At 29.5% G+C, this 25,684-nt stretch overlaps 3 protein-coding genes across 6 annotated transcripts; 1 reads left to right on the top strand and 2 right to left on the bottom strand.

The window, feature by feature from the left end:
* Nucleotides 1-17: 17 nt before the first annotated feature.
* LOC124532278 (MICOS complex subunit MIC13 homolog QIL1) lies at nt 18-767 on the bottom strand. Its single transcript, XM_047107096.1, has 3 exons — nt 631-767; nt 382-538; nt 18-292 (listed from the first exon to the last, which is right to left on the bottom strand). The coding sequence occupies exons 1-3, from the start codon at nt 636-638 to the stop codon at nt 92-94; spliced, it is 366 nt and encodes a 121-aa protein (XP_046963052.1). The 5' UTR covers nt 639-767; the 3' UTR covers nt 18-91.
* A 400-nt stretch (nt 768-1,167) lies between these two features.
* LOC124532276 (glycerol-3-phosphate dehydrogenase [NAD(+)], cytoplasmic) lies at nt 1,168-20,204 on the top strand. Of its 3 annotated transcripts, XM_047107091.1 has the most exons (10): nt 1,168-1,477; nt 1,746-1,923; nt 2,314-2,454; nt 2,744-2,851; nt 5,806-5,952; nt 8,949-9,132; nt 13,813-13,966; nt 14,891-14,983; nt 19,223-19,275; nt 19,898-20,092. In XM_047107091.1, the coding sequence occupies exons 1-9, from the start codon at nt 1,425-1,427 to the stop codon at nt 19,260-19,262; spliced, it is 1,098 nt and encodes a 365-aa protein (XP_046963047.1). In that variant the 5' UTR covers nt 1,168-1,424; the 3' UTR covers nt 19,263-19,275; nt 19,898-20,092. The 3 variants fall into 3 exon arrangements, with proteins under 3 accessions (XP_046963047.1, XP_046963049.1, XP_046963048.1); XM_047107093.1 differs by lacking the exon at nt 19,223-19,275 and having other exon boundaries at nt 19,898-20,204; XM_047107092.1 differs by lacking the exons at nt 19,223-19,275; nt 19,898-20,092 and adding an exon at nt 17,219-17,850.
* A 275-nt stretch (nt 20,205-20,479) lies between these two features.
* On the bottom strand, nt 20,480-22,241 carry LOC124532277 (methionyl-tRNA formyltransferase, mitochondrial). 2 transcript variants are annotated; one of them, XM_047107094.1, is made up of 5 exons: nt 21,889-22,241; nt 21,612-21,818; nt 21,404-21,537; nt 21,092-21,259; nt 20,480-20,869 (listed from the first exon to the last, which is right to left on the bottom strand). In XM_047107094.1, exons 1-5 carry the CDS (start codon nt 22,050-22,052, stop codon nt 20,508-20,510), a joined length of 1,035 nt encoding a protein of 344 aa, XP_046963050.1. In that variant the 5' UTR covers nt 22,053-22,241; the 3' UTR covers nt 20,480-20,507. The 2 variants fall into 2 exon arrangements, with proteins under 2 accessions (XP_046963050.1, XP_046963051.1); XM_047107095.1 differs by lacking the exon at nt 21,612-21,818.
* Between the last annotated feature and the right edge of the window lie 3,443 nt (nt 22,242-25,684).

Genomic DNA, 25,684 nt, shown 5'->3' with positions numbered 1-25,684 from the left:
AAATAAAACTCGTCTAATTAATAACTAATTTATCTCATATTTATTTTAATAATTTAACAAGTGACATCACATTTAAATAAATTACTTAAATTCATTTTGCCTTTTCTTGACTACTGGCTGGGCTTGGTTCAACAGGCTCTAATGCAGCAGAAATATAATTGTAGGATTTTGTGGCTGCATTAGAGGTATGAGTTGGGAGATCAACTAGAAAAGTAAATGTAGCCTTAACTCCACAGTTCCAATAATATTTAAATAAATATGTCAACCTGTCATTTGAGGGCAGAGGAGGTAGCTGAAACGAGGATTAAATTAGTATTATGGTTATGGTAAGTATATTAAAAAACACATAAATTGTATATAAGACAAGTGGATAAATCGTACCTCGTAAGGAATTTGCTTTTTAAGTTCTCCTACATAAGGAGACATCCCCTTTTCTAATTCTTCGTAAAGTTCATTTGTTTTTGCGCTGTCTTTCCACACACCTTTATCGACGGTATAATAAACGGCTGATCCTAAAATTGCTGATTTTATACCGAACCTGAAAAAGTGTATTACAAGGATGTTATAGATAGTTCATGACAAATGTGTTATAAAAGATATTATAGAACTAGGATATCGATAGACACATACTTCAACATTTTGTTTGAAGATTAAATGTTTATTTCTACAAGAAATTATGTAAGTATTATTCGATAAAAAGCATAATATGAGATAATTTACTATAATATGTGAATCTTGACATTGACGTACGTCAATGTTAATTGTTAGTGATTCCTTATTGTCATTTCTAAAATGTGACTCGGATCGGACTTATTTTGATGAAGACTAGAATAGTATTTCCTTAAAGATTACCACTAATAATGGAAATAATATTAAGATTTTTTTAGTTTAATTAAATTAACGTTTAACATTAAGTCAAATAATGTAATTAAAAGAATTTATATAACATGCACCTATTCTAAGAAACTCTTCGTCTTATACTCAAAATTAAGTTGTTGAAAAAGATTGGTTACATAAATTATATTTTCTATAAAAACCATTATTAAAAGACGTTAAGTTTTATGGAAAGTAAATGACATTTATTAATTTGCAAATCTTGATTATTTTACAGTGGTTGGTAATACTGTATTGCATTGATAACATTGCTGTGCTCGCTTTTGATTAGCGAATTGACTGATAAAATGGTGTTGCCGGTGTTGGTATCACATTGATAACGATAACGTCGCTGTCAGTTACTATAGCTGTTACTTGATAGAATTAGGTGCACCTATGACTATTTGAAGAGATAAGTTTTAACACGATCTCAGAAGTCAGACCTCAGTCTAGCAATATAGATGCTGTGAGTGCGCACGTCTATGCACTTCATTGTATTGGTTATATCTAAATAATTATTTATACTATTAAAATTATTTTTTACCATAACAATGGCTGAGGGACAAATAAAGAATCGTGTTTGTATTGTCGGTTCAGGAAATTGGTAAGGTTTCATTCATTTATATAATAATATTATGTGTAAATATAACATCTTGATCTTGTTTACCGTGACCTTAGTGTGCAAAAGAGTGATGACATAATAAGTGAATTTCATTTATATAAAAGTTATAAATACAATAAAAATAAAAATAAACGAGTAACTAATTATTATGAGATAATTATTTTTTTTCTTACTTTCAATCAATTTTTTCTTCTTTATTTATCATATTTAAATAAAATGAATATCAATTGAATAACATAAATTGCTGTAGGGGTTCTGCAATTGCTAAGATTGTTGGGCGCAATGCAGCACGTCTACCAAATTTCGAGGACCGGGTTACTATGTGGGTGTATGAGGAGATGATTGAAGGAAAAAAGCTTACAGAGATTATAAACGAAACCCATGAGAATGTAAAATATTTACCGGGCCACAAGCTACCTGCTAATGTTGTGAGTATTGTTACAGTCTTATTATACTCTATATTTTGGAAGGAATGTAGTAACGAGACAATCAGAAAATTCTTATTGGCACAAATAGCACATGTTTGGCACGTGTTGTCTATTAATGTTGTACTTCCTAACTGGAACACTTTCAATGCCATTGTTACTCACTACTTTTTACAATGCAACCTTGAGTAAAAAGGTAATTGATGCATATGTTAAATTTTAAATAAAAACACCAAGTAGTAAATATTTAGATAAAAGTTTTGATATATTTAAAATAATTAATAGAAAATATTTTAAATGAAAGTAATGATCTTAAACTTCATTCAATGTTTATGCTATAAAAATTCATATAATAATATTGTGATTAAGAATAGCTATCTTTTTATCAAACAGGTTGCCGTACCAGAGCTAGTGGATGCAGCTAAAGATGCAGACTTATTAATATTTGTTGTACCTCACCAATTTGTGAGGACCATATGCTCTACTTTATTAGGTAAAATAAAACCTACAGCAGCTGCTCTTTCACTTATTAAGGTAAATATTGAAACAACTTTAATATAACAATAATTTTACAAGCTGTGCTATTAAATTCATAGCATTTTTAAAGTAACATGTAGTATTTATGATTATACAAACAAAAGTTTATATACAACAATTTTACTTAACAATTTAATTTTTTTTAAGTTCTGTTTGCAAAATGTTTTTAAAATTTTTATTTACTACTGGTTCATATACATAGTTAAATTGAGGTATTGTTGTGTGATATAGAAACTCTTTGATTATTATGTAATGCATTTGGTTATTAATTAATTTGTTTTGGCAGGGCTTTGACATTGCGGAGGGCGGTGGCATTGACTTGATCTCACATATCATTACGAGATGCCTGAAAATTCCTTGTGCCGTCTTAATGGGTGCCAATATTGCTTCAGAGGTGAGAATAACATGTACTTACTATGTATGACCATATTTTATAATTATGTTTGCACAACAGTTATATGTTTACACTACTATGATATATTTATTAAGCAATGTTTTTTATAAATTCTAATTGGCCATCGTGATATTTTACATAAACATTGTTAGGGGACTGAAAAGAACATTTGGTGCCTACTAACTGCAACCTCCCCTAGCTAACTTATATATATATTTACAACTTATATATATATTACAGACAAACAATTATAGATTTTTTTTTTTAATTACTAAGTTGATTTAGTTTAGACATTAGTTCAATGGTCTGATACAATACAAGGTCTATTGTTAGGTAAAATTTTAATAACTATAAAATCTAAATGATCAGTATGCAAGCAACTTAAATTATAAATATCCGATTTTGATATAACATCTAATCAAATGGCTGTACTTAAAACTGCTACGTATTTTGTCTCACTTTGTTGATTGGAATCAGATTATTAAAGATATTATAGATTTCCAAAAATCCTCTATGAAAAGTACTTGATGGTATTGTAGGGCGAAAAAAAGGCCCAAAACAAATTATAATCTCCGCGGGCTAGGCTACGGGCGTAAGTTAGTATACCACAGGATGCTTTTCATTTACATTACATAACAGTTGTATTGTAAGTAAACTTCTATATTTTCTTTTCTTCTATGTCCTAACGATGGTGTCCTTTACCGCCAAAACCAAGTCATGAAAATACAGCGGTACTTAGGTGGGTTTGATACTCGTAATCTTCGGTAAAAATCGATATATTCTATCCCCTTGGCCATCTCAGTGCTATAATATTAAAACAAAAGCTTTCAATATGATACCATGTTAAAATGTGATACGAATAATGAAGATAATTTCGTTAACATTGGAGTACGAGGTATTGTCCGACTGTAGTTCAAAGATCAAAGGCAAACTGTACTCATTATACTTACGCTATCGTAATCGCATTTATGAGTCAATTATTCACAGACATTACCGAGCTATATCATACACATTGTTTTGTTTTTTGCATATTTTTTGTAGGTTACTAAAATTTTCTAAAGCGATGTCGTAAATAATCACTTTATTTTGAGTTTACATCTCAGACGCTTGCTGAACCCTACGAGATAGATCAAACTAATGTACTACAGTATTTTACACCTTAAAAAGGTCTATAAAAACGGCGACGGTATTTGTCTGTATTTCAAAGGATATTTTCGAAGACATTGCTGATTTACATGGAAAGACATATTTAGTATCAGCTTTGCACCCGTGCGAAGTCGGGGCTGGTGGCTAGTAGACTAAATGACGAGGCTTCGTTTGAATCCCAATAAAATTAGTAGATATTTAATCAAGATATTATATTAGAATTATGCTGCTAATTTAAGACTAGATACACATTAATTAATAAATATGTATTATATTTTTGAAATATATAATGGAATGTTACTTGAATAAGGTCAATACCTTATTCAAGTAAATGAAGTTGCAAGTTGTGACACGTAGGAAGTCATTTATAGCAAATGAAAACCTTGTGGCTTTCTAAAAGAACATACAAAATTTTGTCGTTATCGTATACGTTAAATATCTCGATATATTATTTGTTCGTCCTTTAACTGTCTAGCAACTTTATTTAATTTAATTTCATATCCTAGTTTAAAAAAGTGCCATTACAGTTTTATGTAGCGTCCAATAGCAAAATGCACTCTTGTTTAATTAGTCGTGGGACCTTAGGTCAACATATTTCTTTAATCAGATAATAATTAGGTTAACGGTAACAGTCCGTTGCAGTCTTCTTGATCACTGACCGGTGACTTACAACCGTCGTAAACAGTGCTTATAAACGCAAAATAATTACGTGAAATTAGTGATGTTCGCAGCTTCTATATATTTTCTACTACTTAAAAAATACGATGTATTGCTACCATAATACAAAAATATCCTAATTCATCCAAATAAGAGCAATTTTTGGCTACAATGAATTTTTCAATTTTAACATTGAATTTTCACAGAATTTCCCAACGTTTGGACTTTGGTCCATTTACTGCAATCGACGTGTTGCTCCAAAAATGCCTTATAATATCCATTTTTTCTATCTAATTCTTTAATGTGGTACTCTTAAGATTAAATACCCAAAATAAATAAAAAAAACTGTAATTCCTACTCCACCAATACAAATAATATAAACATCGATACTATATTGATAATAATGGGGTTTTAAAGACCATTTTTGTAGTTTTATTTGTGATGTTAAAAACAAATATAGATCATTTATATATATAATATACATTATACATGTACCTTAACTACACATGCAAATTATAATCATAGTTATCTAAGTACCTATAGCAAGCAATATCAAATATGGAATAGAACTGAGATAATAATTTATTACACAAAATACGCATTCTAAGCCGTACCGTCATAAATTAATTGCGAGTTTGCGAGGCTCATACGTATTATACCTATACCTAAACATACTTTTTAATTGGGCTAAAAATGTGAATAAGCAAATAATAATAACCGGTTCTGATTACAAAGATGACAAACAACTATTTTTTACTTTATATATAACAGCGTCAACATTCTACATATGAAATACGTATCATATTATTATAGTTTATTTATATCATTTGTATTGTGCCTTTGAAATATAGTTGTAGATTCCTCGCCAACAGGTTTACGCAGAGTATGATCGGAGTAGTAATTGTGATAGACGGCCCATTTATCCATAGTCTCTGCTCAGCTATCTTCCCTATAAACAATAACGCTATGAATCATAATTGCTTAGGAGTAGGTAAACTAAAAAGCGACAGATCAGTTCATGGTACTTGGAACATGGACATTTCACTCAAAAGGATGAGAGCTTGGTATTGAATAGTTATGACGTAAAAGCGTTGCTAGGATTGTTAGAAAGACATTTAATCAAGAACTTTAAGATATTCTTCATTCTTCAGGTCGCCGAAGAGAAATTCTGTGAGACGACTATCGGCTGTCGGGATGTGATGCTTGCGCCCATGATGAGGGACATCATACAGACCGAGTATTTCCGGGTCGTGGTCGTCGATGACGAGGATGCGGTCGAGATCTGCGGGGCCTTGAAGGTATGTGCCAAGTTCATTGTGTAACTCGTTAACCGTTATATACTGAAATTGTATACTTGTCTGTGGGTCGGGAGTGCATTTATGAATGTGGTTCATAAATCTTGATTATCAATGTATAATCTCAAATAGAGAAATAAGCATGACGTTGATTTTTTTAATCGAGTCGGGTTTTTTTTTTTCGTTTTGGTTCGTAATTCAAAAATATATTCTTTTTTTAAATGGTCTTTTAACGTTGATTTGCTGATTTTTAAATAACTGTCATCGGAAATTAAAATCATTCCGAGTGAATGACATGAAAGTGTTATATCTGTTTCCCACGTTGGCTCTTGTTGAATGATAAGATAATGTTTCAAGACGCTCGTGCTAATTCGATTTCTATTTACATTCTTATATTATATACGTCTTAATATTTAATTCTCCTCAACTTGTTAAATAACTATCCGCTTGTAACAGTTTAAATGTATTCATGTAATTAATTGTGTGTATTAAATTGAACTAGTTATTTGAATTGTTATAAATGTGCTTAAGTACGTAAGTAATTGTTCTTGTATTTAAGGCTGTGTCTGACAGTCAGAGTAGCACCAACCCTCTTATCAAATAGTAATGATAACGAATGTATACAAACACATTTATTCTGATTGTACAATCGTTGGTACTCGATATAATTAGTCTATTTTTTATTTTACGTTTCCTAATTTCTTCCAATCAGCCATCATTTCGCTATTCTTTTCAATGCTGGGTATGTTTGTTTAGTGGAAAAGATCAGGTGTTGATCCAGAAGTTGATTTACAACTGACTTACAATGGTTACGACACGTTCCCGTTTCTTTTTTTCACAAAAAAACTCATTTGAATCGTAACTGTATTATACTGCTAATTTATAATGATTACGATACGTTTCCGATTCTAATTCGATACGAATTCAGCCGAACCGCAACTGGATCCTTGTGATAGTAGAATAGGAAGACAATTAAACGGCAACGATTACGTTTCAATTCGATAATGATAAAGTAACAGCCAGTAATTATGACTTGTGTACGACGACTGTAATTTATTTCGTTTCTAAATCAACAGGCCAATGTTGCTTTTCTTGTGATTATAGTTTTAGTTTTTTTATATAGTCTTAATGTCTTTTCTTATTTTGTTTTATTATGTTGTATGTTTGCAGAAATACTTACGTATTAGGGTGTGTTTCTTTGAAAGTACTAAATTAAGTTGTGATAACACCGTACGTGTTAGCAAATGGACCAATATTTAATTTTTTTAAAGACATGAATATTCACAGTACATTGTGTTGGGTTTCTATGTAATAAAAATCACACACACATGCATACAGGTGTGTTTCCATTACACTTGCTGACAGGGTGATATGAAGTAGACCTGTTGATATATAACATTAAATTAAAATTTTAAATACATACTTTAAAAGTGTTAGTCCTTGAAAGAAAAAGTGAATAGTAGATATAGATTGATAATTAAATATTTGACAATCGTATACGGCTGAATTATAATTATCATATGCAACAACGTTTTTATTATCAGTTATTAGAACAGAGATAGTAAACAGCGATTAATTTGCTTGGCACAGGCCTAATTGCATTCTCTTCAGTCGCTATTTTTATGAAGAAATTAAACAATGCGAGTCAAATACTCGAGAATGTTTTATTTTTACACTTTATACCAATTTACATTACTTTCCAACATATATTTATTTTGAGAAATGTTAAATTCAACTGAAGCTTGTTTCGAACGGCAATTTGCCTTGAAACTTGTACCGTACTTTCGTAAAATATGTATATCTGTCTTCCTTTCATACCGATCGTTTACTAAGAGGTATTAAAGTAATATTAAGCCAGTCACTGGCCACTGTAACTACAGGTTGCAAGGTTGTATGCGCTTTGGCTTGTAACGAATGGTTAATATTTCTTACAGCGCCAATGACTATGGGCATGACTTACCGTCAGGTAGCCAATGTCCGTTAATAATTATAAAGTAACAAAGTTACTCAAAATGTTATAAAATGTTAATAACAAATAATGTAACACAAACTGTTTGGAACCAATAAAGCTGTTGTCATATTTTTGCTTACGATACATGCAATCAACTTACGCAAATATTATATGAGTACAGTACAGCGCTGCGCTATCAAGGCATTGACTATTTAAGATTTGCTAATTTCGGGCGTTATTATGACGTCGTATTTGCGTAATCTACCTACATAATTATAATAAGAATGTAACTGCATTGTCTGCACGTAAGATCGGCAGACCTTTTTAATTCGCAATATAATTAATTTTAATTCGTTAATTGTTCTATACAAGATTATATTTTCATGTTTCAAACAAGTCAATTAAGTAAATCGTTAATTACAAACTCATAATCAAACTCCTTGGTATAATTTAAAAAAAAGTTTTGTTTTTTAAACATTATATTAGGGATAGATTTTATTTATAGCGTAGAATTTAATTAATCAGGAAACATCAAGTCGTTTACTCGTTAACTTGTAGTAGTTATAAAGAGCAAGCGTCTCTGTATATTCAGTCCAACGTTGTGATTATCTTATTATCTTTGACAGAATTATACTTACTCTGAATTAAGTATGTGTATTGTTTTTTTAGAATAAGGATGTATTAACGTAATAAATAAAGTGATTAATTCGTTGTTTTCTATGGCAAAGTACGCTGTTGTGCCGATAGGATTTCCCATTGGCGCTTTTTAAAAACTATCATTTTCTGACCGCTAGTCAGAAAATGATAGTTTTCGATGATCTTTATAGTTGAGGTATTAATTAAATTATTATATAACAACTTAAATTGCCATTATCTTATGTATTATTGAATAACTTATTATATATAATTCTGCATGGAACAGTTACATAAGTTGACGATTATAGATATGAAATAAGCTTAAAGATAGATTGACAGACAATAAATAACAGACTCAACAGGGTAACTCAGATAATTTTGTTCTCTGTTATCGAGCTAAATATTGTTTTAGAATATTGTCGCGGTCGGCGCGGGTTTTGTAGACGGTCTCGGTTTCGGCGACAACACGAAGGCGGCTGTCATCAGGCTGGGTCTCATGGAGATGATCAAGTTCGTGGACGTCTTTTATCCTGGAAGTAAATTGAGCACCTTCTTCGAGTCATGTGGCGTCGCTGATCTGATTACCACATGTTACGGTCAGTATTATTATATTATCTTTATATTGTCGATAAATCACTTAATTTATTACAAGGATATAAATCAATAGATTTATATACTTGTAATTTTATGATAATATTTTATTTATTGACAGTGAATTTACACGTTACTTTAGATTTGATAGGGAGTTTTTTTTTTGTAAAATAAATAATTTTATCTATTGAATGATATATACTAACATTATTTATTTATCATGATCGACTTTCGCAATACCAAAGTTCAAAAATCAACGGACCAATTTTATTATCTTTTGTGCGCATAACCGCTGCGCTTGACACTCGCCAAGTGTCATGTTACTTTGCTAAGTACGTGTACTTAGGGGCCAATAGTTGGCCCTTAAATATTTCAACCATTTGTCCCACCCGACCCAGATTTATGATTTAAAAGATAAATTATCAAAAGTGTAATATTTTAATTTCATATTAGCTTATCTTTAAGTTGTTGTCAATGGTTGCAAAATCTATATTTTTATAACTTTATTCAATATGATTTCTGATATATTAGGTTGGGGAAAAAGTCTTTTCGCATATAGTATGTATGAACTTGTAATAAAATCTCTTTGGCTATACCATTTGTATCTGGCTGGTTTTGGTATCATTACAAAGTTTTAATTTTAAAGAAGGCACTTCCAAATTCAAATTAGGAATTTGTGTGATTTTCATTTGTTTTTGTTGTTGTTAAAATGAGTGAATCTAAAGAAGAAATTCGATACATTTTAAAATTTTACTATAAAAAAGGTAAAAATGCAACTCAAGCCGCGAAAAAATTTGTAATATTTATGGACCTAATGCAGTATCTGTGAGAGTAGCGCAAGTTTGGTTTAAGCGTTTTCAAGCCGGAAATTTTGATATCAAAGATGCATCTCGCTCTGGTCGCCTTGTTACGGACAAAATTGATGCCATTTTTGAAAAAGTGGAGCAAGATCGGCATATTAGTAGTTACGATGTAGCTGAAGAACTGGCAATTGACCACAAAACGGTTTTGACTCATTTGAATAAAGCTGGGTACACAAAAAAGCTCGATATATGGGTGCCTCATGAAGTCACTGAAAGAAACCTAATGAACCGTGTACTCATTTGTGATTCTTTATTACGACGTAATGAAACCGAACCATTTTTGAAGAAGCTGATAACTGGTGATGAAAAGTGGATCACATACGACAAGAACGTGCGAAAAAGATCGTGGTCAAAGGCCAGTCAAGCTTCACAGACTGTAGCAAAACCCGGGTTAACTCGCAACAAGGTAATGCTGTGTGTATGGTGGGACTGGAAGGGCATCATTCATTATGAGCTGTTACCGTCCGGCAGGACCATCGATTCAGAACTGTATTGCGAACAATTGATGAAATTGAAGCAAGAAATTGAGAGAAAGCGGCCAGAATTGATCAACAGAAGGGTTGTAGTTTTTCACCATGACAACGCTAGACCTCACACATCTTTAGCCACTCAACAAAAATTACGAGAGTTTGGCTGGGAGGTATTAATGCATCCGCCGTATAGTCCTGACCTTGCACCTTCAGATTTTCATCTGTTTCGGTCTCTGCAGAATTCCTTAGGCAGAGTCAGGTTAACATCACGAGAGGACTACCAAAACCACTTGTCGCAGTTTTTCGATCAGAAGCCCCAAATTTTTTACAGCAATGGGATCATGTCACTACCAACAAGATGGCAAAAAGTTATGGAACAAAATGGTACCTACATACTTTAGTCAAATGTAAATAAACTATAAAAAAAACTTTTTGAATTTTCATATAAAATACGAAGAAACTTTTTCCCCAACCTATTAATTTACATCCTGACATAAAAACAATCTAAATTGGTTATGTCATAAATATCATAGGGCATGCAGTTGTCATATTTTATTTAGTGATAGATCTGTGTGTCTGTGTTAAGGTGCAAGTACTCAATGTGTCAAGTGTTTCGGCAGAAAGTTGGCAATGAATGGGACTTGCCAAATGACTCCCTCAATGTCAATGTTAATAGATAACCGTGAAGCACATACTTGTCCGTTCTTACTGAACGTGTAATACGAATACCTACTTTTTTCCCAAGCTTCACGTTGCGCTCGTTGTAAAAATAATTTGACCTTTTCGTCCTCTTTGATTTTTTGATCCTTTTATTCAAGTTTGTTCTTAGAGCATTTTGAGATTTCAAGATTTATATAGGAATCATTATTTTATAAGATTTCATTCGTCGTAAATTTGCTACCGGTTCGTAATGTACATTCTAGCGGAACCGAAACGGAAAGGACTCAAAAATTGTACGATTATTTTTTAATTCAATTACATAATCACCTTCATATAATAAATATTTTTGAAAACGATGTTTCAATGTTAATATTCATTAAAATTACGTAGTGAGTAATTGTATTTTTTGCGTAATCTCTTTAAGTGTATACATATAACCCTAAAACTTATTAATAAAAAATATTTTGTTATTGTTTGTTCAGATTTACCAATAATGCACGACTATACGAAAGTATTGGTTTGTCCTACTTAATTACTCACCAATATAATTTAATAAACATTGGTGCGATATTTTTAGCCATCTCTAGTGCAAAGGTTATATCTGACATATTTACAATAACAAATTATGTAAGTAGGTACATATTTTTTTCATGACAATTTAATAAGAGCGGCTATATTATTCAACTTTTAGATTAAGGAAAAATTTAAGAACCTATTTTTTTAAATGTTTTTCCGCTTGTTAAATTGGTCTCGGTTTTAAATAAACACATTTAATTGTGTACAAGTTAATCTCCCTCTTGTTTCATTCTGTTTATTGATCATAATTGTATTAAACTGCGTTTTGTAGCTTAAAAGATCTAAGTAAAGAGCGGGATGCGACATTGTTTCATACGATGTAGAGATATTCTGGTTATTGCTACAAAGTCTTACGACATAGATCCTACTCAAACTTTGACTTATTTTGTAAGGTACACATTTTTACATTGTACTAGATAATTATAAAATTAAATACAATCAAAATCAAAGACAATTTATGTTAAAAAAAAAAAAACAAAAAAAATAATATTACTTTTGGTTAATTATTAGATATTAAAAATATTCATATTTACAACGGTGTGTATGTCAATAAACAAGTTTTTGTTTCTTTTTCCGTTTATTGTTATTAATGATACTGTGTGTAGTTTTGATTGATCGGTATGATATTGGGTACAATATTAAATTTATCTGTTCACTTACAAGCTTTATTGCAAACGTTATCTAGTACTATGTTGATAGCGTTTCATTATGTTTTACTGCATGATGCTGTTTATGATAACTTACCTTTACAAGTCTAATAGAAATTACAAGTATCTGTTTACATCACCGAATATATGAGTATTACAACTGACGTATATACGCCCACATTAATTTCTCTGCTTAAAATATTCTATTAATGAAGGTTCCGTACCAATGAGGTTGCACTAAGAATAGTATCGGAATGCTTTTTTGAAACCGTTACAAAATATAGTTACTATATATTTTTTTATAAAATCGAAGAGAATACGTAATTGTACCTGCAAGGCCGACGCTGTTGCAATTGTCCATGGGCGGTGGAAGTAACTTTCCATCAGGTGAGTTTCCTGCTCGTTTGCCACGTATAGCATAAAAAATGAAATTATGATTGTTATGGTGGGAAAATTAAAACTTCAAATCCAAGGTTGGCTAGGAATCCCAAGTGCTCTAGCCTGTTTAGCATTTTACTTTATGAAACCTATTATGCGAGCTGTTCACGCGACATCACTGATCAAATATCGGAGAACAATACAACATGGTGCACTGCAAATGGATGGATATTTTGTATCGATATTAAAAAACGATACAAAAATAATGATGTACGCATTCAATGAAATTGTTTATTTTTTGATGATACAAATTTTCGGATGCTTTATGTATAAACCAAAAATTAAAGAAATCTTTGTCATATGCTGTGAATGTTGCAACCTTACTCGTAATAAATAATCGAACACGTATTTATATGATATTAAACTATCCTATTTTTTATCTTAGTTATTCTAACAGTTATTGAAGAATAGAACGAACGACATCAATACTAATCCATAGTAGCATGATTGTTCTATATCACTTACGCGATACTCTTAGCAGTTAATAGGTTACCAAGGTTATGTAATGCATGTATCAGTGTATACAATAGTATATATTAATAGATATACATTATGTAATACATCCCGAAATAAAATAATTCTAAAAACCGAAACCGAAACTATGTAAATTGCATTCATGAAAATATTTAATTTTCGTCTTTCGTGATGTTTCACGTTGCTTATAATTTTATAATACACACTGATATAAGAATATTTCTTAGTAAATGTATGGTAGTAATTATATTTCTTTTTCCATTTTCATACAGCTGAAAGATTAAATGTGCATTGTATTGTATCTGCTATTGTGACAATGAACTGTTATGAAGGATTGTAAAATGATTGCGTAGTGACGAAGGTAAACACATGTTTTGCAAAGTAGCTTATGAAAGTGACCTTGAAATAAACTTCATTTATTTTAAACTAGAACGTGAAATAAGCAACAATGGAATATATATGTATTATCTATTTACTTTCATTCGCGTATTCAAATGTAATAATAAAACTAACTAACATAACTTTTGCTAAAAGTAAAATTTGAAGTAATATTCCAGGTGGCAGAAATAGGAGAGTGGCCGAGGCATTCGTAAAAACCGGTCGTTCCATCAAAGAGTTGGAAGATGAGATGCTAAACGGCCAGAAGCTCCAAGGACCCATCACCGCCGAGGAAGTGAACCACATGCTTGCCAACAAGAATATGGAAAACAAGTTAGTAATCCAACTCATTTTAAAGGTGGAAAGCGTGATTGGGTGCGCTAATATCGGAAAGTAATAAAGCCATTTAAATAATTCTGCTGTGGTATATATCTATAATGCCGTTAACTGACGTCTGATCGATTTTCACTTTTGATGGCGTAATAATAAGAAAAAGATTCTCTACCTACATATATAGGCTATGACTGTATAAAGTTGAAAAGTTACCATAAATGCAAATCACTTTAATAAACTGAACTGGCAGTTAGTTACGTCCTCAACGTGTGTCTCAACAATGCATGTTTGATCTTATTGTGGCGAAACTGCAACATACATAGCTGAAACATTTATAAAATTAAAGTAATTGTCGGAGCGATTAAAGAAATTGTATAATTCTCGATAAATTGTTATTGGAACAACGACTATAGAAATTTTATCGTCGTACAGATTTGTTGTCGCCAGTTTTTTGTCAGTATGTACAGTACAATCGACATGATCTCTTGAAGTGTGATATAATTGCGAGATGAACCAAAATAGTTGCTCTTGGCTTGAATCCAGACTGTCAGAAAGGTCAATGTGTACATTAATTGGAATCATTGTCACTGCCTTAATCGCAAGCCCACTGTTTAATTTCGGTATATTGGTTTCCGTACTTAAGGCAAAGATTAATGTTTGATTGTGAAAATAAACCAATCAGTATAGTCACATCATTGATTATTTATGTTTAAACTTGGAGTTGATGATGGCACGAAATGTACCAAATGTCCGTAAGTTAAAGCTTGTGGAAATAAAAGCTTAAAAATATTTTTTGTTCAAATAACTAAATTTAGGCCTTTGCATTGTGAGTAGCCGACATTCTTTGTTATATTAAGGTTATATTTTTGCGGTTTTGACCTTGTCGTACGAAGAGTCGTCTAAGTTGGTACGATTGTGTTACAGATTCCCCCTTTTCACGGCTGTTTTCCGCATCTGCCGAGGCGAGCTGAAGCCAAGTGACTTTATCGACTGCATTCGCAGCCATCCGGAACACATGTAAGCGACAAAATCGAATCCATTTACAGCTTTTAGTTTGATAACGTAGTGTTTCTTAAATAACATAGAGTAGTTACTACTATGTAAATAACATTTTAAACTATATATGTATATTTTACAGGGTGCTCTAGTACTTAGATAGTTATTCATAGGGTTGCCATCGTTCCGATATTTTATCGTTTTGCATTAAATTGTAATATTTATATTTATACGAAAAGTTGTTTTCCTTAATCTGGATTTATCACTGTTGAAATATTTGTTAAGAAGATGGCAACCCTGTTTGCAACGATATGGAAGCGTTATAACACTTTCATTACAAAAGATTACATGTTGGTTATTGATTTTGTTCCATGACGTATACTGTAACTAGTGTACTGTATTGTCAGATCATTCCAAAAATATTGTAATATCATTTTATTTGTGATATAATCGCAGCTGTTTTGTTAGCTTTAGCGTAGCATGAGTCCTCTGCTCCTTCATATTCTGATATATGTTTGTTATCTATATTCTACGTAAGTTATTACTAATATTTTTTTATTATCGTTCGATATATTATCCCATCAAATGTTCTATTAATATTTTCCACACGCCTTATCATCCGGTTAATGTACAAATGAATTTTATGGAGTGGTCGCTGTTGAGATAAGTTGATTGAATGCTTAGAACGTTTACAAAGAGTTTGTGGGAAATATAAAATCAATATCGTGACAGTGATATCACCGAACAACGAATATTTATTTAAAGTAGTGAAGACCGTTGTTGAATTAAAAATCATGTTATCAATGTTTAAAACATTGAAATACCTATATCTATATACATGGTTTTACTCTCTTGTTTCTTCTAAATTTACTTAATGATTATTTCATTGTTTTGACTAGAATTAATCGTAACCATTTATTATGTAATGTAAAAAAATAATATATAGTTTTATATTTATGTTGGTTATGTCTAAAATTTGATTTAGATTATCTAAATCAGCTGTTTAAGACACTAAATTTTAGAGGCATTGTGAGGCTATTTATTTCATCTATAAATATAGATAATATATAATTTAAATACATATATCTAAACTATGTCTAAAAGAATAATGTGCTTTATGTAATGTTTGCTAGCTTCGTTTCTGTAACGAAAGCGTTTCTATATTTTCAACAGTGCTTAAATAAAACTAATTGAAACATAATATACACACACATAGCTTTACCAGTAGTTTTAATTTTTCCTTTACTTTAGATTTCATACTTGAATTTTCGTAATATTTTCTATTTATGTAACATTTTATTAACAAACTTGTTGCATTTTGCAGATTTGCTCCCAAAAATATTAGTATTTACTAACCGCTCTGGAATATTTCAAAACCCTGGAGTTCTTTGTCTTTGACTTATTATGATCTTATATTTTCTGCTTTTTTAATTGTTTCATTTTATCATGTATTTTATATAATTTGTTTTTGCATGTCTCTATGTGGTGTTTTTTTTTTTATTTTATCTCGTTAAATAAAAATTAATGGAAGACCTGATGTATTCATTATTATTATTAGTAAGAAAAAAATTAAAATTCGACACACAATATACTGCTCCGGTTCTAAAGACTAAAGATATTTGTGTCATTCGAAAATATATATATTTCATTTTTAATAAATATATATTTATTTTAACTATGCGCGCAGTGACGTAGCTAGCTAGAAGAATATTTTTGGTTTGACAAAAAAACGGACACACTTCATCATGTGGCCTATATTAATGTAATTAATTTATTAACAGATCTTTTACATAAATATTTATACTAAACGAAACAAACAACCTTTTTGTTTTGATGAATTGAAAATTCATAAAAACATACCTAGTATGCCTAGTTTTGATAAATAAGCGCCAAAATTGTTTTTTTTTTTTATATATTCCTGGTGCACCGCACCGCCTAGCTACGTCATTCACCAGTTGTTTATATTTAGATGACATATGAAGCTTTTAAAGCAAAATTTTATTTTTGCTATACACTACACAAATTGGACAATATTAATTATATACAAAGGTATGTGTTTATAAAAACCTTTCAATTTTGTCCTTCAACATTATTTAAAAAAAATAATAATATTTTAAATTTTACAATCGATTATTGATTTCAGGTATTTTTTTAATTGTAATATTTATATTTTCTTTGTTTGGATACATTTACATTCAAGTATATTTTAATATAAACACATTAATTTAATAACCATATATTTCAAAAATATTTTAGGAAACAAGTGGCGCCTAAATGCTCTCTGTGATTCGAGTGAAGTCTCCATGTTGTTGCCATCATCACGATCGCATCGTGTCTGCACTTGCATTTATCATTAATTGACGTTTTTCAACTTATAACACAGTTTTAATTTAAAATATCAATAAAATATAGGGAATGTGTAATCTTTAGGAGAACTATACAAATAAATTGGTTCACTAACGCAATCCATATATCTCGTAGGCTGGTAAGTTTTAAAGTTATATATTTTTTTTTATATTTGGTAGAAAGGCAGCTTCAATGATTGATTTGACTTGTAACAGATAAAACATTATAAAAATTATGCGTTGAAATGTAAGTTGGAAAACGTCAGACGTATCAAATTAAATCAGATGCACATATTTCATTTGTACTTTAATAATGTATTTTTATCGTTTGTTATATTTGTTATTCTTAATCCGGTTTTAAACTAATATGTTTTTTTTTTTGTTTTATTGTTTAATTCGCTTTGAAAACAATAACTTTTAATATTATTTATATATGAAGATATAAAGGGGTTATTATTTGTAAGACTAAAGCTTGAATATAGTGACAGAAAATTCCGATTTCTTACAAGTATGGCGAACCTGCAGTGTTCGAATTTTGTAATATAAAAAAGATTATAGCACTGGTTGGTGGGGGTTGTATCAAGTTAGGCAAATTATTGATTCAAATTGATTTGTTACATCCCAGTTTGGTAAATATCAGATAATTGAGTGATAATAATAAAAAATATTAATTTAATTGAAGACATAAATGGATGAAGGCGATACAGTGGAATCACGGTAATCCGGCACACCTTCTAATCCGACATGATCCGACATGATTCATATATTGTGTTATTAAATGTAAAATTTATTTTTTAGTGTGTGTGTACAATAAAGAGTTATTATTATTATTATTATTATTATGATTATTGAATATTTTTTGACGATCTTCGATGATATAGTTATTGATTGAGTAGGCTATTGTGCTTTACGATTCCGATTGCTTACTTTAAATTTAACTACATATGATAACGAAGATAGATGGGTACTTTAGTATACAACATAAAGGATCTGGTTATGATCTGGAATTTGTTGGATTACAAGGTACTCTTTTATAAAAAAAATCAAGACTATATTTATCTTAGGCATAATTCATTATCCGACAAAATTGGTAGTCCTGCTAACCCTGCAAAACCTTTGTCGGATTACCGATTGTCCACAGTATGTAGCATTTTGTAAAAAATAATTTAATGCCGCAAGTTATTACTATTCTTCAATTATCAAACTAGTTGTAGGTATGGCAACATTTATGGTAAGCTTATAACAAAGTTCGTATATAATTTAAAGCTGAAGGCAACGACTTCTTAAAACTCTTAAAGGTACGTCATACTTGTAAGAAACAAATTAGAATTTATTTTCACTATCTTTGGATTAAATATTGCAAATGCAACATTAACTGTTTGTTAAATAAGGTCGTTAACTAGTCTGGAATACAATAAAAATGTTCGGGAATTTGTAAATGACTTTTTTATTTTAAAACCAGCGCGTGTAACTTTATTAGTAAGTATTAAGTAACTAACCACACATTGTAACACAATGTACATAACAATACCCTATCTACTAATGCAAAATTACCAATTTTTTCAAACACTACCACTACCTAATCATAGAATGCAAGAAACATTTACTTTTATTAATATAATCTGTGATAAGTAATTTTACAAAAATGAGAAATACCTATATTGATTTGCATTCCTGTTCTCCAATATTGATTGCATTCCATAATGTGTAAATTCTACGCGGTTCCAGCTATTAAAAAATCGATAATTATGGACGCTTTTGAGCACAGCGTAAATCTATAAGAAATATTATCATTAAAAATCTTTTATCACTCAAACTCATAATTGGTTGGCTCAAACTCAAATTTTAACTAACAAATTTATCACAAACAAAACCCTTTCCATGAAACAAAACATTTTCACGCTTACTTTTACAGGATCAGAATTGTTAGAAAATCACATTGCTGTATTTCATAAATTGGCATAAGAGGTAAGTAACAATGTAGGCTTTCATTGTGTAAATATATTATTATTTTCACCTAATAATTTATTTAGTAAAAATATTCATATCCATTCTTCATACCGCATAAAAGCAATAGTTATTTTAAACATGCAATATATAACACTCTTTTTCCCTAGTTTGATTTGTTTTAAAAGTATTTATGACATACATGCATGTAAGTTACTAATCATATAGTAAATGCATCTAATTAAAAATCTCCATATATTTATGGGTACATTATTTCTGCTATCTTATATAATTAAATATTTTTACTCGAACAAGGATATATATATAAAATAAAAACTTCAATGCAGGTATATGTGTAGACATAGCTTTTTCCAATAGATGTAGGAATAAAGATAAGTGGGCTACATTGTGCGTTACTAAGAGTTTATGATTAATATATTTTTATTTTATGTTTTGTTTTATAGATATAAAAAAAATAAAGTGAAATAATTAATATAAAATAAATACTTAATTTTGTTTCTTGTGATAATAATTAGCCCAGATAATCAATAAAAAATAAATCTAATTCAACTTATGTATCACTAACGGCAAGTTATTACTAAGTATATTTATATATGTACTTATATATATGCTTTCCTTGCAGGGTAAGAGTCGCCTAGAGACTAAGGTGATTCCATGCTGCACATACCACCTGTTTATATTTACACCCTTATATATTTATATATTTTAATGGAATTACTAATCTAATTCATTTATCTAAATGTATTGGTTATAATATTTTCCTTATATGGGATCAATTTATTGATGTATTTTATATATCTATAGCATGTATATATGTATTTTATTTATTATTGTTACATATTTTCTTCAATTTAATCTCTTTATATTTATAAAAGCAGCATATATATTTTTTGTGTTTTCAAAAAATATATATGTAGAAAAATAGTATACTAATTTAAAATTCTACCAGGAAAATCAAATAAATTCAACCTAGATTTGTTATTATTATCAGCGATTAAAAATAAATGATTTATTTATGTACTAATTATGTTTAGATAAAATTAGAATTTAAGAGATAGAAACCAAAACACCCATAGGATGGTTAGTCGTACCTGATACAATTATTGTTTATGAATAAAATTGTCCACATATCTCTATTTTAATTTTTATAGAAATATAAGAATTAAAATAGTTCTGTAAAAGTAATAAAAGAGTTATTATTTTTTACAATGTATTTCATTATAAACATTTTATTAACATATCACACTTTTTCTTACATCTAGGGCAACATTTTTAATGTAACCATTGTAAAAATCTAAAGCTGATATTTCCCTTTTACCTAATATTCTTAGTGTTTTAAAATATATAAATCTTTTATCTTTACATAATATCCTAATGGCTTTGGTATTCTCACAATATTCTAGAGATCCAACTGATTTGTTTGTATATTCAGGATCATTCTCAATTAAAAATGCATGAAACAGCTTCATTTGTTTGTCTCTGAATTTTGTTGTCAATGGATATAATCCATATATGGCACGGTATAAATTATAGACCTCCCTGGAAGTCATGTCGGACCATCGGACTTCACTTATCTCTTTGTGAATTTTCTTTGCTGAAATAAATAAAGAATGATTTACAGAGCATGGTGCTAAAATTATAGAATTCCTACATGTAAAAATCACAATATGATATATTAGTAAAATGAAATGTTGTTAAACATATGCTTTCCTATATTTAAAATAAATTTAGTATTATTAATGTGTCAGCCTCACAGTTCAGTTTTAATCTTATTTTTACAGAAATAATAGAAAAACAATTGGTTGTTTCTAAATACCATATGTAACACCCTCCTCATTTTGAGGTTTGGCTTTAGTAAGGCATTCTGGTAATGTTCTCAAACACTCCACAAGCATATTCGCACCAATATCCGACAATTGTTCAGTAAGCTCAGGTAATTTTATGTCTTTGGAAATTGGTACTTCTTGTTGGCTGATTATTTCACCTGAAATTAACATTTAATAAAGATATAAATAAATGCATTTTGAGTTGAATATAATGTATAAATTCAATCTAGTAATAAAAGCTTGTTATTTATTAACTAGATTGAAACTATCTATATATTCAGCATATTATATAACTAACTTACCCACATCAAATATATTCGGTTTAATTTTCATAAGAGAGACGCCACCAATTTCATCTCCGTGCAGCAGTGTATGAATGATAGGAGCTGCTCCACGCCATCGAGGGAGCAGACTTGGGTGAACATTGACCATGCCTCTATAAGTTGAATAAAGGTTTGTAGTGAGCTTATTAACAAGATGAATATCAATAACTATGAAATATAAACTTACAGTGGAAATTTATTGAGAATATCATCTTTTATTAAATGGCCAAATGCTACTATAACTCCTATGTCATATTCATTATGATTAATGTTTAGATTGGGCCATTGCAATAATTTAATGTTTTCCATTTGAGCATATTTTTCAATTAATGTTTTGTTTTTACTGCTGTTTGCAGTAACCAGGTCCAACTGCTTGATGAGGTTTTCACTTTTTCTATGTTAACAATAGATTGATTACAATATCCAAAAGATAAAAGTATATTGAATAACTTAGAAATACATACTTGAATTGGTTAACTCTTTGCAAGCTTTTTAGTGATATTAGGTCAGAACCAAAAAATAGAACTTTATAATACGTTCGATAGTGAATTTTATGAAAATAATAACATTTTTCTTTCATAAAAAGCTTTGGTAAAATCTGTAAACGATTATGAACTTTTGCAGTCATTATAACCTCACAATCTATAAAGATTTTTTGGTCTTGTTATGATTTTAAAATCTTCGCTTTCAGGCTTCAGCCATAGTTTAATACAATAAAAACGAAACGATTTTATTTATTTTGCACTATGAATATTTCGCTCAGGCCCACAATAATGAATAAACTGTCAAACTAGTTGACAAATGACAACTCAAATTTGACAAATGACAATAATTGACAGCAGTTACGACACAGTCGAAACCGAAAGATGTTTTAGTGTTGCTACAAAAATACATTAAATTCGTTTAAATTTTACGAAAGCAATAAGTAATCTGTTAACAAAGAATAAGGAAGATGAAATATTTTTTTGTGTTTATTTTAAAGAACTCCATATAGACCACAAGTATATTAATCTAAAACATTGTAATTTACAACAAAAATTGCGGTTTAAAAATGTTAATTTAAAGTTTCACGCGAAAACCGATATATATTTCGTATGACGTCACTTGTCTGTCCCTGGCGCACTGATCGTACTTGTCCTCACTGGCATTCATACTTATGCATATTTTCTCGACCTTTGATATACTTTTTTTGAAAATTTTAAAACGAAAACGAAAAAAGCTTTATTGACGTATTTTTTGTGCCAATGTAAAAAAAAAATTATATGAAATATAAACCTTGCATTGGCTATTCTCTTATGCTATTCTATTTTTTTTTTTTTTAATTTTAATAGTGACATTTTCATGAATATTGTATTAGCATGTTCCCTATTAAAATAATGCATGAGAGTATTATCTCAATTCTTTGTTAACAGATTACTTGATAATGAATCATTGCAATTTGCGTATTAAAATTTATTAAAAGATATTTTATTAGGCGCTTAGACAAAATGATTTTTAAATGATGGGCATTACTGATTGAATGTTACGATTGTATGATAAATTACAGGTAATTGAAATAAAAAAAAATGGATCGAGTAAGAATTAAATATAAATGATGGTAATTTAAAATTTAGATATAAAATTAATAATCAAACTCTTTTGCTTTGTAAGAGTCCAATACCAAAACAGTGTAAAATAAATGTAAGTATATTCCCATGATGGGATAAAAGAAACGTGGGCACATGCGATAGTTTAGATTAATAACATAATTTACATAGTATCTCAATGTAAATCTTTTTTCAAAACCGATACATTAATAAATAATAAAAATACAATTATATTTCGTTAATTTCATTTTTCATGTTTGGATAAAGATTAGTAAAGTAGATTGTATATCATGATGCACCGGCTTGTGTCGATTCATAGGATTCATAAAATTGGTATTCAAACTATTCGTCTGTATTAGAATAAAACTTAAAAATATTTTTGTTGTTCTTATCGATTAGTGACCTTAAAATCGATATTTATTATAAATTATAATTTTTAGTCAAATAACAAATAGGTAATAAAAGCTCTTACGTGAATTGGAAAGGTATTCCAAATTTTAGATATTTTATTATAGAAAGGCACTAGAACAAAGAACTATTTAAACTTACATTATACAACATATGGCAGGTGCAGCGTTTGATTAAAGTATCTCGTGGTATCTATATTCCAAGTCGGTGGAAGCTTTCTATTTAATAAAATTCCGTCAAATGGTGACTTAAAATGTACTTGAATAAAGTGCTTTTGATTTGATTTGTTAATGAATACACACACTACTGAGATTCGATCATAAAGAGCATTACTCTTCAAGTGATATATAATAAGTATAACAATATGTAATAAATTGTTAATATGTAAATAAATATTTAATATTTAATAGACAGACAGAAATTTAATCATAGAATAACAATTTTATATTCGCTTGTGTTGCTGTACTTTTACGTTCATATCGCTTCATCTGCTTTATATTTAACAATCTGAGTACGAGCTTTACTTGAAAAAAAAAAGAAAAACGTAAAACTGGAATAATCATAATGCTGTAACGTTTATTAATTGAGTAACAAGAATTTACTACTAAAATTGGTTTTAATAGTGATTTAGTCTTTCTAAAATGCGAGAGCATTTTCTAAGCAGCATATCGTATAAATTAAAATAAAAGAAAAATGGAAGGCGTTGAAGTAATTGGCGGGAATAGGGCGTATTCAAAAATATAAGAATAGGTTGACCTAGTTAAAAATGAGCTACAATGAACAATAAAATGTTTATATCATCATAATTTGGTGTTTTCCATACTGAAAAATTATTGTAATATATATATATATATATATATAATATGCAAATTATTGAAATATGATGAGAATTTCCTACCCACATATGTCAAAAATATATAAATATAATTTCAGTTGACAAGAGCTACTTGTGGCTAATGGAAGTAATGCTTTGTTAGCTATAGTTTATTCCAATCGAAGTAACAATAAAGATAAACAAAGCTTAAATGTACATATTAAATGCGATTTGCCAATAACTCAGCTATATTGTGCACTACTGAGACTTTATGATTAATATAGCTTTAGTTATAATGTATTACACTTAGATACTCATATCCATTTTAATTTTGCCTAAAAATTCCAATAACAGCTTCGTCGACGTTCATAATGCATTTTTTTCGCAAATCCATAAGAATAATATAGATTAATTTAGCTCTCGATCAATGTTGTCGCGTTAATTTGCAGTCAAATTATTTATTTAGCTTTTTTCCTATTTTTTTATGTTATAGCTTGGCGGACGAGCATATGGGCCACCTGATGGTAAGTGGTCTCCATCACCCATAGACAATGACGCTGTAAGAAGTTATTAACTATTCCTTACATCGTCAATGTGCCACCAACCTAGGGAACTAAGATGTTATGTCCCTTGTGCCTGTAGTTACACTGGCTCATTCAAAATATCTCTAAATAACTCTTGAGGTTGAAATAGAGAAAACAATACAATAGTACATGTTAAAGATAAAATAATGATTGATATAAACAAGTTTTACATAATATTTATTACTTGTGTCTTCAGGTATGGAATAAAATAATAAAAAATATTCTCATAATTTTATTTTATGCCTCATGACGTTTGTGACGTATACTAGAATAATATTATTCTGATCAATGTCTAATAATATTTTTATTAAAATAGTGATTATGTAATTAGAACACTATATTCATTTCACTACAAACTTTTTTTTTAATAAATTAGCATTTATGTATTAGTACTAATGTCGTTTCAAATATTTTTTTAAACAGACTTTTTTTATAGATCAAAAGAGGTGTTTGTCAATCGTCGATGAAAACTTTTTTTTTTAGTATATTTGCATATATATAATATGCAAATTATTGAAATATGATGAGAATTTCCTACCCACATATGTCAAAAATATATAAATATAATTTCAGTTGACAAGAGCTACTTGTGGCTAATGGAAGTAATGCTTTGTTAGCTATAGTTTATTCCAATCGAAGTAACAATAAAGATAAACAAAGCTTAAATGTACATATTAAATGCGATTTGCCAATAACTCAGCTATATTGTGCACTACTGAGACTTTATGATTAATATAGCTTTAGTTATAATGTATTACACTTAGATACTCATATCCATTTTAATTTTGCCTAAAAATTCCAATAACAGCTTCGTCGACGTTCATAATGCATTTTTTTCGCAAATCCATAAGAATAATATAGATTAATT

Source organism: Vanessa cardui, chromosome 9 (genome assembly GCF_905220365.1).
Source record: "Vanessa cardui chromosome 9, ilVanCard2.1, whole genome shotgun sequence".
NCBI classification, from domain to species: domain Eukaryota; kingdom Metazoa; phylum Arthropoda; class Insecta; order Lepidoptera; family Nymphalidae; genus Vanessa; species Vanessa cardui.
The sequence above is the reverse complement of the archived record's forward strand: the minus strand, read 5'-3'. Positions and strand labels throughout refer to the sequence as shown.

Coding starts and splice junctions, on each gene's coding strand:
- LOC124532278 (XM_047107096.1), bottom strand. Junction 293..381: donor AAAAGCAAATTCCTTACGAG/GTACGATTTATC, acceptor TCCTCGTTTCAG/CTACCTCCTCTGCCCTCAAA.
- LOC124532276 (XM_047107091.1), top strand. CDS start 1,425: ATGGCTGAGGGACAAATAAAGAATCGTGTTTGTATTGTCGGTTCAGGA. Junction 1,924..2,313: donor ACAAGCTACCTGCTAATGTT/GTGAGTATTGTT, acceptor TTTATCAAACAG/GTTGCCGTACCAGAGCTAGT. Junction 2,455..2,743: donor CTGCTCTTTCACTTATTAAG/GTAAATATTGAA, acceptor TTGTTTTGGCAG/GGCTTTGACATTGCGGAGGG.
- LOC124532277 (XM_047107094.1), bottom strand. CDS start 22,052: ATGACTGCAAAAGTTCATAATCGTTTACAGATTTTACCAAAGCTTTTT. Junction 21,538..21,611: donor ATTCTCAATAAATTTCCACT/GTAAGTTTATAT, acceptor TTCAACTTATAG/AGGCATGGTCAATGTTCACC. Junction 20,870..21,091: donor TGAGGAGGGTGTTACATATG/GTATTTAGAAAC, acceptor TATTTATTTCAG/CAAAGAAAATTCACAAAGAG.